The sequence below is a fragment of the Hyperoodon ampullatus genome, assembly GCF_949752795.1.
Source record: "Hyperoodon ampullatus genome assembly, chromosome: 1".
In the NCBI taxonomy this organism is placed as follows: domain Eukaryota; kingdom Metazoa; phylum Chordata; class Mammalia; order Artiodactyla; family Ziphiidae; genus Hyperoodon; species Hyperoodon ampullatus.
Window position 1 is genome coordinate 95,168,794 of NC_136914.1, and position 13,821 is coordinate 95,182,614.

General features: G+C 36.5%; 1 protein-coding gene across 2 annotated transcripts in view; it reads right to left on the minus strand.

The window, feature by feature from the left end:
• AASDH (aminoadipate-semialdehyde dehydrogenase) overlaps positions 1–13,821 on the minus strand; it is a gene marked incomplete at both ends in the record, with an annotated part of 32,779 nt that overhangs the window by 9,953 nt on the left and 9,005 nt on the right. For both annotated transcript variants that reach the window (XM_079716829.1, XM_079716830.1), the window contains 5 exons: positions 359–551; positions 971–1,143; positions 1,676–1,782; positions 2,153–2,394; positions 9,531–9,723. In XM_079716829.1, the coding sequence (XP_079572955.1) occupies positions 359–551; positions 971–1,143; positions 1,676–1,782; positions 2,153–2,394; positions 9,531–9,723 (908 nt within the window). The remainder of the gene's footprint in view (positions 1–358; positions 552–970; positions 1,144–1,675; positions 1,783–2,152; positions 2,395–9,530; positions 9,724–13,821) is intronic.

Below are 13,821 nucleotides of genomic sequence, written 5' to 3' on the forward strand. Positions count from 1 at the left end.
GAAATATTAAGTAAAGATGAAACTGGGAAAGTAATAGAATATGGTGATTAAGAGCACATGTTTTGAAGTCAAATAGTCCTACAGAATTTCAACTCTACTACTAACTAGCAATGTGATTTTGGAGAAATTATTTAACCTCTTAAGCCTTATTTTCCACATCAGTAAATGGGAATAATACCACATACTCACAGGAGTTTCTGGAGATAAAATGAGTTAATTATACAAAGTATTTAACAGAGGGTCTACCACAATATATATTAGTATTACTTATAATAATAAGGATTTAAGTGGCCTTTAAACTAGTTAATACAATTAGTATCATTTGGCACTGAAACATAGCTGCTTCAAATTATTTTACCATGAGATGTAAATGGTAGAGAATCAATCAACACAAGCTCATCCGGGATTGCATGACTTGGAAGATGCTTCTGCAGTTCTTTAAAGATGTAATCCTTTACTAAATCATTTTTGGACACCATGAACAAAATTAATTTTTCCTGATTATACCATGTAACTGCACAAGATTCCACTTGTTGAAGACCTTCAGCAACCTATGAGAGAGATTATCTCAATTTGCCAATAAGGACATTTAAAAACAAACTTCCTAAATACTCTGCATTCAATACAGCCAAATTAAAATCTGGAATTCACTAGAGATTTTTAAAAAATTGTTTCCTACTATCACTATTACCAACACACAGGGTTCTTAATGTTTTCCAAAAATAATAGCTCCCAGAGCAAAATAAGTCAACTTATTTTCAGTTATCAAAATCCACTTTGTCACTTATTTAAAAAACAACTCTTCATGCTGAGAATAAAGTGCACAATGAATTATCCATATCTTCTACTGTTTAAATAATACTTCTAGGTTTAAATAATACTGACAGAGAACCCTGGAACAGAAAAGTAGTTATGGCTGCCTCTAATACCTACATATATTAATAGATATTTAATATTTAAACAGTTCTACCTGTTGCACAAGTTCAATGTTAAGACGTTTGCCATGACGTTTGATCTGACTGTCCTTTCGTCCCAAGAAAAATATCTCTCCATCTTTTATAGTCACAAAGTCTCCTGTGGCCCTCATTGTGCCAAGTGGTACTGTCACTTCATCATCAAGAAAACATACTCTATTTCTGCCACCTTCACAAGATATAAACAACAATGTAATTTTTTAAATTCATGGAAAATATATTAAAAACCATGAAATCAGAACATCTCCAAAAGCTCAGTTACTAAGTTTCAAAGTTTGAATATTTATATAAAAAAGGGGACTCACTTTTAAATGTTATCTGATAAAATTATATACAATAAGAACCTTAGTAAAGTAAGCAAAGGGATGAAACACAATCTAGTTCTAAAAATACATGTGATTAAAAACATTCTTAAAATACTAATTAAATAGAATTTTGGCTATAAACAGAAATACAAACAACCAATTTACAGTTTCTAAATTACTTTTATATCTTCTCTTAGAGTATTAGACATTGTTATCTGAAATAATTATGGTAACTAATTAAATGTTTCATGACTCTGAGGATGAGATTAAAAATTACCATCACTGAAAAGAATACTAGACTTAATAATTGAGGAAAGAATAAAATTGACACATCAGATATTTTTTCTTGAAAAAAAAAAAAAAGAAATTATTCCCAATCAACAAATGTAAAACAACCTAAAAATACTTGGCCATTGCCTTCTTGAACTGTGAAACCATTAGTATCTTTGACTTCAACTACTGTTCCAAGCAGTGGAAATCCCAGTTGTACAGGCAATTCACATCTATGAAAACACAACAACCCAAACCAAATTTAAAAGTTTTCATTTGAATAGAATATTTACCAGTGTATTTAAATCACATTGTACCAAATAAAGAAAAAAAAAGTTTTTGTTATAATTCAAAGATTGACAAGAGGAAAAGGTTAGGTGGAAAAGTTATCATGTTATTCATTGCTGTTTAGTTACAAAAACCTCTAGCAGGATCTGTAGCACCAGTTAAAATAAGAAAGGTTCTGGATTCCCAGCTTAAAATTCTAGATAAAATAGTGCTTATAAAATATTACTCCAGTGCCTACCAAAAATACTATTTGTGTTAAGATACTGGAAAAATAAGTTTCTCTCTACCCTACCCTGAAGTAACTGAAACCCTTACTTCAAAGTAGAGTTAAGAATTTTCTCTGGTATCCTGTAAAAAGTCGCCCAACTTGATACCTCTGTGATACCATAAACATTAAATATTTGTGTTTTATTGCCTATTCCTCTCCAGCTTTTGAGAACAGTTAATGATGGAAATGCTTCGCCACCAAGGGCCAGTACTCGAAGAGAAGTATTGGTTGATAAAACAGTTGACTTGATAAGCTGAGATCCAAATCTTCTAAGCAATGTCGGTGTTGCCTGTAGATACATTAAAAATAAATTATTTCTTTCCCTTCACTTTAAAAAAAAAAAAAAAAAAAAAACACACTGTAGTGATTAGTCCAAAGCTTAACATTGGGAGCTCACAAGGAAATTAAGGCTGTGTTTATTAAATGGCAAATCATATTTGGAACACTACTGAAGCAGCATTACCTTTTTAATGTGGACATAAATTTTGCTTCAGTAAAAAAAAGCAAATATTAATTATGTTTCATTATGCAGTTTAGACAAAAAGGTTTAAAGGACAAAAATCTATAAAATGAATTTACATTTCCTTTCCCATTATTTCTATGTAGAAAAAGTAAATAAAAGTGTTAAGAAGTGCCTAAGCAAAACAATGAATAAAGATTTTAAAAAACAACTTTATTAAGATAATATAATTGACATACAATAAACTATACATATTTAAAGTGTACAACACAAATTTTGAGATATATTATCGGTGAAACCATCACCACAATCCAGATAATGAACATATCCTTCAACCCTAAAATCACTTATGTACCACTGTAATTCTTCCCTTCACCTAGACCTCTCCTCCAGACAACCACTGATCTATTTTTTGTCACTTGATGATCAGCTGACATTTTCTAGAATTTTATAAAAATGGAATCATACAATATGTATTGTTTTGACCTAGCATCTTTTACTCTATGTTCAGTGAAAATACTTTGTGATTCATGTTGTATATATCAATAATTCATTCTTTTTTGTCTTAGTCTGTTCAGGCTGCTATAACAAAATACTGTAGACTGGGTAGGTTATAAACAACAGAAGTTTACTTCTCACAGTTCTTGGAGGATAGAAGTCCAAGACCAGGGTGCCAGCATGGTCAGGTTCTGGTGAGAGCTGTCTTCCAGGTTAGACTTCTTGCTGTGTCCTCACATGGTGGAAGGGGATAGGAAGCTCTGTGGGATCTTTTTTACAAGGACACTAAATCCCATTCATGAGGGCTTCACCCTCATGACCTAAGCAGTCCCAAAGGCCCCATTTGAATTCTGGGGGACATAAATAAACACTCAGACCATAGGAACTTTTTATTCTATTGTATGGATCAGGACTAGCTTTTGAATTTCCATATAAAATTTAGGATCAGCTTGTCAATTTCTCCCCCAAAAAAGTCCATCAGGATTTTGATAGGGACTGGGTTTAATTTATAGGGAGAACTGCAATCTTGACAATATTGAGACATCCAATCCATAAACATGAAATGTCTCTTCATTTATTTAGCTCTTCAATTTCTATTAACAATGTTCTATAGTTTTCATTGTACAAGCCTTGCTCTTCTTTAAATTTATTCCTATTTTATTATTTTTGATGCTATTGTGAATATAATTATTTTCTTAATTTCATTTTTGGGCTTTTTTTCTATAATGTAGAAATATAGTTGATTTTGCATATTGATCTTGTACCCTCCAACCTTGCTGAACTTGTTTATTAGTTCTAGTAGTTCCCCCATGTCGTCTGCAAATAGTTTTACTTCTTCCTGTCCAGTGTGGGTGCTTAATTTCTTTCTTCCTTTTTGCTTTATTGCACTGGCTAGAACAACCAGAATAATGTTGAAGAGAAGTGAAAAAGCAAACATCCTTGCCTTGTTCCCAATCTTAGGGTAAAAGCATTCAGTCTTTTATCCAATTATAATGTTAGCTGTAGTCTTTTTGTAGACATCCTTTATCATGCTGGGGAAGTTCCCTTCTATTCCTAGTTTGTTGACTTTCTTTTTTTAATCATTGGCATTGGATTTGCCAAATAATTTTTCTGCATCTGCTGACATAATTATGTGCTTTTTGTTCATTATTCTTTATCTAGTATATAGCACCAGTGGATTTTTGGATGTTAAAGCAAATGTGCATTCCTGGGACAAATCCCACTTAGTCATATTTGATGAAATAAAATTATTTTTAAGGCAGGACAAAAAAAATTTTTTTAACATAAAATTCTCTCTCTGCCCATTTGGGCCCCACTGCCCTCGCTTTACAGTGCAATGTGCATCTGCATTATACATTAACCAGACCACCTTAGAAGACACAGAAATACCTGCTACATTGTAAAAAGCAAATTTCTCCTCGAACCAACAAGGTAATTCCTTAGAAGATAACATTCCTTTCTTAATCCTGTGACGGATCACAATGACCCACGACTCGCCTTATATGTGCAGATCTAGACTATGTAAACTATCAATATGTCACTTTGATGTATAACTCTTTGTCTCGAAAATGTATATAACTGTGCTTTGACTTCTCACAGGCAGAAGGGTCCTCAGATCTTTCTGAAAGACTGTCTGCCAGGTTATAATCCTCAGTTTGGCTCACAGAACATTCCTTCTTTCTTTCTTAGATTGACTAATTAATTTTTCATCAACACATTTTACATTTCCTGAGACTTATTTTGTAGCCTGGAATATGACCTATCCTAGGAAATGTGTGCTCTGCATTTGGTGGATGGAGTGCTCTACATATGGAATATGGTTGATCATGTTATTCAAGTCTTCTTTATTATATGCATATTGATTTCTATCTAGTTTTTCAATGAATTACTGAAAGTAGGGTACTAAAATTTCAAACCATTGAGTCGTCTATTTCTCCTTTCAGTTCTGTCCATTTTTGCTTCATGTATTTGGAATCTCTATTTTCAGGCAGATATCATGTTCTTGATATAACAATATACTTCTTTTTTTTTAATTAATTAATTAATTAATTAATTTTGCACCAGGTCTTAGTTGCAGGAGGCAGGCTCCTTAGTTGCTAATTGCCGGCTCCTTAGTTGTGGCAGGCGGACTCCTTAGTTGTGACATGTGAACTCTCAGTTGCAGCATGCATGTGGGATCTAGTTCCCTGACCGGGGATCGAACCCAGGTCCCCTGCATTGGGAGCACAGAGTCCTAACCACTGTGCCACGAGGGAAGTCCCAACAATGTACTTCTTGATGTACTGACCATTTTATCGTTATGAAATGTTTTGTTGCTGGTTTTTTATTTGCTTGTTTATTTCTCTGTTTGTAACTTGCCTGGGTTAAATGTGAATTGTCTCCCCCGTATGGTCACTGATGTCACTGCTCAGTTGGCTTTTAAAATAGGTATTTGGGAACTCCCTGGCGATCTGATGGTTAAGACTCAGCACCTTCACTGCCGTGGCCCAGGTTCAATCCCTGGTGGGGGAACTAAGATCCCACAAGCTGCGTGGTATGGCCAAAAAATAAATTAATTAAATACATTTTTTTTGGCCCTTGGCAGTGAGAGCTTGGAATCCTAACCGCTGGACCACCAGGGAATTCCTTAAAATACATATTCTTTTTTTTTTTGGCTGCATCAGGTCTTAGTCGCGGCACACGGGATCTTTCATTGTGGTGTGCAGGCTTCTCTCTAGTTTTGGCATGAGGGTTTTTCTCTCTCTAGTTGTGGCATGCAGGCTCCAGAGTGCGTGGGCTCTGTGGTTTGCGACACGCAGGTTCTCTAGTTGAAGTGTGCGAGGTCAGTAGTTGTGGCATGCGGGCTTAGTTGTCCCGCGGCATGTGAGATCTTAGTTCCCTGACCAGGGATCGAACCTGTGTCCCCAGCATTGTAGGTGGATTCTTTACCACTGGACCACCAGGGAAATCCCAAAATACATATTCTTGTTTTCATTTTTTTAATTAAGTTATTTATTTTTGGCTGTGTTGGGTCTTCGCCTCTGTGGGAGGGCTCTCTCCAGCTGTGGCAAGCGGGGGCCACTCTTCATCGCGGTGCGCGGGCCTCCCACTATCGCGGCCTCTCCTGCTGCGGAGCACAGGCTCCAGACGCGCAGGGTCAGCAGTTGTGGCTCACGGGCCCAGTCGCTCTGTGGCATGCGGGATCTTCCCAGACCAGGGCCCGAACCCGTGTCCACTGCATTAGCAGGCAGATTCTCAACCACTGCGCCACCAGGGAAGCCCCTTGTTTTCATTTTTAAGTCTTACTTCCTAAGTGTCGCCTCATGTCTGCATAGCTCAGCTGTCAACCAGTGACTGGACAGATTGTCTGTATAGGTGGATCTGTGTGTGGATAGGCGAGCTCATTCAAAGTTAGGTCATTTTCAAGTCTGATCCAGCTTTTATTTTCCATGGGCTCTTTTGTGTCTCTTATGTGCATGCACATAGCCTCAAGGTCAGTCAGGAATGTGCTTGCCCGCCTCACCATAGCAACCTCAGGCTATTGGAGCTGTAGGCCCTTCTTGCTGGCTAGAATGCCACAGATTCCCTTTTCTAAAGCAAAATTCAGCAGTTTTTAAAAACATAAACATATTTCTGTTAAAAAAATAGAAACAAAAAAATAAACATATTTCAGATAGTTATATGCCTTTAGTTGATTTCTAAAGTGTTGAAATGGTTATTTTTGTCAATTTTGTCCAGCTTTATAGTTGCTTTTTGGGGAGAGTATCTGCCAATCTCCTCACTTGGCTATAGCCAGAGGTTACGTGAATGAAGATTTTAAAATGGCTTCTTTCAATAAAAGCTAAAAGGACAACTTGAATTTTAATTTGGGGAGATTATTTAAGGTCATGGCTTGTCAAAATATTTAAGTAGTAGGATGACCCTATATCCCAGTATGTACTTATTGTTCCAGATTACTGTCTGGGAATTTAGTGCTTTCATTCACTCTCAGGATTCCAAGTTTTTGGTAATAAATTACAGTGGTCACCCTATTTATCCTGAAATGATCCTAAATCAAGCTCTTAACTGTTCCACCAAGAGTTTTTTGGGATTTTTTTTTAACAAATTTATTTATTTATTTGTTTGTTTTTATTTTTGGCTGTGTTGGGTCATCATTGCTGTGCACAGGCTCTCTCTAGTTGCGGTGAGCAGGGGCTACTCTTCGTTGTGGTGCATGGGCTTCTCACTGTCATGGTTTCTCTTGTTGCGGAGCATGGGCTCTAGGCGCACAGGCTTCAGTAGTTGTGGCACGTGGGCTCAGTAGTTGTTGCTTGCGGGCTCTTGAGTGCAGGCTCAGTAGTTGTGGTGCATGGGCTTAGTTGCTCCGCGGCATGTGGGATCTTCCAGGGCCAGGGCTCGAACCCGTGTCCCTTGCATTGGCTGGCAGATTCTTAACCACTGCGCCACCAGGAAAGCCCCCAAGACTTTTATCATAAGGAAAATCTCTTGTCAAAATGACAACTGAATGGTCCTGCTCTCCATTTTCAGTAAAGCAAATCTGAAACATTCTGGCCTAATTTCTAGTGTTAAGGATAATTTCAACTTTGAACTCTACAAATGAATGCACAACTATGAATATTCAGCAAGGTAAAGCATAGTAACACTTTTCAGATACTCATAAACTGAAATGATCAATTTACTGGCACAGGACAACTCAACATCCTTTGCTACCAAATCATCTTAGGCATAGGGAAACAGGACTTAGCAAATAACAGAAAAAAGTGATAGAAAATGTTATAGTTTAATTCCAGATTGTCTAAGTAAAAATTTATGTAAAAATGAAAAACACTTATGTTGACACTTTGGTAGATAGCAACCTAAGATTTTGATCTAACTAAAAGGTTTCACTTTTAAAAGGCATCAAGTTTAAATAATATAACTTTGTTTCCCAGAGTATGCAAAAAATTCCCAAATATACTTTAGGTTTGTAAGAAACCAAACACTGGCCCTTTCTTCGCAAGAGAAAACTCTTACTCCTGAGATAAAGAGGTTCTTAATTTCCTTAAAAGCTTAGTCCATCTCACTTTGGGGCCTTTCTCCCCTGCAATAACTCAAGATATTCTATTTTTTCCAATTTTCAAAACTTTAGTAGCATGTATTCTCTTTGAGAGCTTTTAAGATCCTTGCTTAATATCCAATTAGGTTTGGGCAAGGTTACTTGTAAATAAAATCTGTACAAGGAGCTCTTAAAAAATATATATATATATGTATCTCCTTGATGACTTACATATTATTTGGTAAGAAATTGACTCTGGAGGGAAAAGGTGAATGCTGATAATAAAATAAAGCTAAAATTCACTACAAGACATGTGTCTTATACAAAAGAAAGGTTAGCCTGTCAGCTTTTGTGCTTCTCTTCTTTACTCAAACCAAGTCAAATGTGATCTGCTCATAATATTCCAAGTAAATATGTATTGAGTTATATAAAATCACAATGAAACTATATGCAAAATTTGCTGTATTTTGGGAACAGAGTTAGTAAATGTGTATCCATTTCTCAGAAGGATCTATGATCCCAGAAAAGTTAAAAACCACTGCTAAAGTAAACTTATCTGAGATTGTGTTTTAACATTAAGCAACAGGGTCAGATTTAAAGAGGTATAAGACACTATTAAGGTACTTAAAAAATATTCCCTGAAAAATTATGCTCCTTGAATTTTACAGGAAAATAAAAGTTGTATTATTAAAATCTTGCCCAGATTCATAGAATGATTCACCAACAGATGAGAATTTATACCACTGATACCTAGCAAAACTGCATTACTATACTCATTTCATTTATATATAATGGTTTTTTTAATAGGATGAAAAACACATTTCCTAAAAAGAAAGTCAGCATCAAATTTTGTCTCTGGGAAGAAATTTAACATCCTCTCAAGTCTCATTTAAAAAATTTTTCATTTATCATGATATGCGTATAATTTTATTAATTCTCTCTAGTTTCATTAACCACTTGCAATGTTATATCTTAAGGCTAGAGTACAAGTTACATACTTCCACATATATATTTTTTAAATCTTCAAAAATGCCAAACTTAAAAAATATATTTTTTTAGGTTAAAATAAAACATACTGATGTAAAAATCAGAAAATCTAAATTTCTAAGTCAATTATAATTTAACTTACTTAAAGCAGCTTTTAGTGGGAAACACAATAAACTCAAAACTTTAAGACAAGAGAGGCATATCCCAACAGATTTGAGTAAAAGTTCCTTTAGTTATTATAGTATGTACAAAGTACATAGTAAAATAATTTTCTAGACAGAATTAACTGATTTTTTTCATTCTCAAACAAACGAAAAGCGACATCATCAGGAAGACAGCCCTTGATAATCTAACTAGATTATCATTAATCCATTGTAAAGAGCTATAGGAATATAAAATATTCTCTAACACACTTAAAATATTGAATAATTAAAAACAAAACATTTCATTTGCTACTAAAATGTACCTGTAAAATGGTCACTCTGTGATGGGAAAAGAGAACAGCAGCTAATTTTGACGGGAGCACTTTGACAGAAGTTGGTACAATAAGCAGAGAGGCACCACTTGATAGAGCAACAAATATTTCCACAACAGAAGGATCAAAGGTCAGAGGTGAAGCCAGAAACAAAACATCTTCCTGAGTGATCTCAAAAAGCACCCTAAGGCAAAACAGAATGTAATTATGAGAAATGCCTAACATTTAGTAAACACATATCCTAAAGAAGTATTTACAACCATTAAGTTTCCAGATGTTGGCCAGATTTTTTTTTTCTCTTAACCAAAATGGTGCTATTAATTCTAGAACTCGTCTTTATAAATGTAAGGATTAAAAGCCATTTAAAGCAAAGCCACTTTTTACCATGACGTGTTTTATCATATGTGATGGCCTTCTGATGCGTCAACTTGACTGGACTGAATTACAGTCCTCAGAATTCCCTTTCTATTGACAGTGTGTTTCCTGTTAGGGTAGAAGACAAGGGGTATTCTCTCTAGACAGTTGGAGGACAGAAGGTGGACAGCTGTCATTTGATAGCACACACACCTTCTCCCATTTATTCAATCAAACACTAGCTTAGGTGCTGCTGTGAAGGGATTTTGTAGATATGATTAAAGTCCCTGATAAGGTGACTTTAATCAAAAAGGAGGTTATCCTGCATTGGCTGGATTTACTCAGTTGGAAGGCCTTTAAGAGAGTGTTTAGGCCTTCTCTGAAGAGACTCCAAACAGCAGCTGGATCAGCAATTAGCTAGTTCAGCAATTACTCTCCCTTTCCCCTGGATCCTCTTTCCTGACTTGCTTGTGGACAAGCACATGCCCATGGGGTTCCAGTCTGTTCACAATCACCCCTAATTGTCTACCCAATGGACTTCAGTCTTGCTTACCAGCCCCACAAATGTAAGCCAATTCCTTGTAATAGATCCCTGATATATACTCCCAGTTCTGTTTTTCAGGTAGAATCTTGACTTATTCTATACTACTTATTGAATGATGATTAATAGAGACCTCTGACTCCCTTTTCCCACTATATGGCATTTTCTCTCAGTAACTCAACAAAGAGCAGAACAGAATATATGTGGTAAGGGTATTATAGAGCATGGATGGTCAGCGATGAGCCTATAACACTCTTCAATTTAAAGACACAAAACTCATTCTATGTAAAAGCAGGGATTACCTTAAGTTCAAAATATCTTCAAGTATGGTATTGTGGGCACCCACTTGGAACCCCAGGGTTGGTATGAAGATTATTTTAAGCTGAAGACATTTTGGATTCAACAGATGCAGAAAGAAGCCTTCCTGGAGCTTCCCTTATCTGATTGATAGCAGAAACTTCTGGGGAATGAGACTACCATAAATTCCATCTTCAGGGTGACTTTTACTCCCAAAAGTACACCAAGAGTAAACCCACCATAAACCCCCTCTACTGGGGAGTTTTATGGCCCTGACGACATGATGAAACTACCCTCATACGCATAGGCCAACATTACCACAAAGTTTCTTATCTGCTTTTGTCTTTCCTAAACAAACCAATTTGTATTTCCCATAGAAGCCTTTCTTCCCCTCCCTTTCCCCTACTAAGTTAGGTAGATAAGCCCCAACTTTAAGCATTTAATGATGGAGTTCAGAACATGCTATCCCAAAATATGCAGCTCTGGTATATTGACCATTTTGAGTTAAAGGCACTTGAAAAACAGCAAAACAAAAACACTCTGACCTTCCTGTTTTTCATAAAGGCAGATGAAATTCCCACATGAAAGATGTCCTCCTTATACCAGAAAGTAATGTTCTTAATATCAAGGATGAGACGCTGAAAGCAAGAGAACGCTATACAAAACAAACCTGGTTAAAATAATTCTTGTCTTCCTTTAGCCTCCCCACACAGTTTAGTCACTTTTCCGCAACTGCCTCTCTTTGTTTAACCTAATATAGTCTCGTCATCTCTTTGGGTCATTCCTTATGAAGGATCCTGTGTCACATATAACTTGTTATACTTAAATGTATGCTTTTCTTCCGTTGACTTTTCTTTTGTCAATCTAATTCTCAGACCCAGCCAAAAAGAACCCTAAGAGGGTAAAAAGTGATGAAATAAAATTTACGTCTTAAGGCGGGACAAGAAAATTTAAACATAAAATTCCCTGTGTCTGTTTAGGTCTCCCCCACCTCCTTCCCAACTGTGCAGCGTGCATCTGCATTACACATTAACCAAGCCTCCTCAAAGATGTGAATGCCTCCTCCACTGAAAAAGATCATTTCTCCCCCCTTTCTTCTGATGCTAGCAATGTGACTTCTTAAAAGAACAGCATTCTTTCCCAACACTGTAGGGGGTCATAATGACTTGCAACTCCCTTTGTACATGCTTACCTGGACTATATATATCTTTGGAGAACTTTATGTAAAATATCAGTATGTCATTTTGGTGTATGATCATTTGTCCAGAAAATGTATGAGTGTGCCTTCGACTTTTAACAGGCAGAACAGTTCTCAGAGCTTTCTGAGACTCTCTTGGGTTATAATCCTCAGTTTGGCTCAAATAAAATTCCCTTTTTTCTTCTTAATTTGTTAATTGAATTTTCATTGACAAAGGTAAAGGTTTGTCTCCCCTACAATGAGCGAGCTATTTCTTTTGTTAGCTCCCATATGTATATAAATAAACATTTTTTCTTTGTTAATCTGTCTTTGGTCAGTCTAATTCACAGGTTCCCAGATACTGAACTTAAGAGGGTAGAGGAAAAGTTTTTCTTCCCCAACAATATAGGTTTTTAAATCTAATTTTATATATATATATATATATATATATATATATATATATATATAATTTTTTTAAATAAATTTATTTTATTTATTTTTGACTGCGTTGGGTCTTCACTGCTGTGCTGCTTTCTCTAGTTGCGGCAAGCGAGGGCTACTCTTCGTTGCGGTGCACGGGCTTCTCATTGTGGTTGCTTCTCTTGTTGTGGAGCACGGGCTCTAAGCACAGGGGCTTTGGTAGTTGTGGCACGCAGGCTCAGCAGTTGTGGCGTGCAGGCTCTAGAGTGCAGGCTCAGTAGTTGTGGCGCACGGGCTTAGTTGCTCCATGGCACGTGGGATCTTCCCAGATCAGGGCTCGAACCCATGTTCCTTGCACTGGCAGGCGGATTCTTAACCACTGTGCCACTAGGGAAGCCCTAAATCTGATTATAATTTAATCTAATTATATATTTGTGTCTCAGGTAAGCTAAAAAAAAATCAATGTATGATAAAAGCTACACTCAAACTTCAATTTTTAATGGACTTATTCTTCACAAATATTGTCTGGTTTCCTAGTTAGAATTCAGGGGAGAACATATTTTATAACAAGCTTTCAATAATGCTTGAGCCCTGAAAATCTTTTTTTTTTGGTCTCAATTCTGTGAACAAAAGTGGGCAGTGTTAAGCATTCATGGAGAATCTGGAAGTTAATTTAAAAAACGTAGCTTAAGAAGTATTCAGTATAGGAAAAGTTAAAAGAGATAGATTTTAAAGAAGAAAAGAGATAGAATGGAACAAATATATGTTGAGCTTACTACTTCTGAGGCTTAGGTGCTGTATATCTAACTTATTGTTTCTCATTTTCCCAACCACCCTATGATGCAGATATGGTTATTAACACCATTTAAAAATGGAGGAAAAGGAAATTCAGGGAGGTTAAGTAACTTGTGCAAAGTCATAAATATCAACTAAAAAAAAAATAGTACTGGGGCTTCCCTGGTGGCGCAGTGGTTGAGAGTCCACCTGCCAATGCAGGGGACGCGGGTTCGTGCCCTGGTCCAGGAAGATCCCACATGCCGCAGAGCGGCTGGGCCCGTGAGCCATGGCCACTGAGCCTGTGTGTCCGGAGCCTGTGCTCCGCAATGGGAGAGGCCACAACAGTGAGAGGCCCGCGTACCGCAAAAAAAAAAAAAAAAAAAAATAGACTTAAATATCATTTTTAAAAGACTTTACAACTGTATATTCCTGTATTAATTTCAACAGAATATTCAAGATATGTAATATTAGAAAAGATGTCTGTCCAACAATTTATTTTAAGAAGGTCAACTGAGAAGATAATTCAGCAAGAAAAATAACTATAGTTCTCTTTATTTTTTTGGTTGCATTGGGTCTTCGTTGCTGCGCACGGGCTTTCTCTAGTTGCAGTGAGCAGGCTACTCCTTGTTGTGGTGTGCGGGCTTCTCATTGTGGTCGCTTCTCTTGTTGCGGAGCATGGGCTCCAGGTGCAAGGGCTTCAGCAGTTGTGGCTCGTG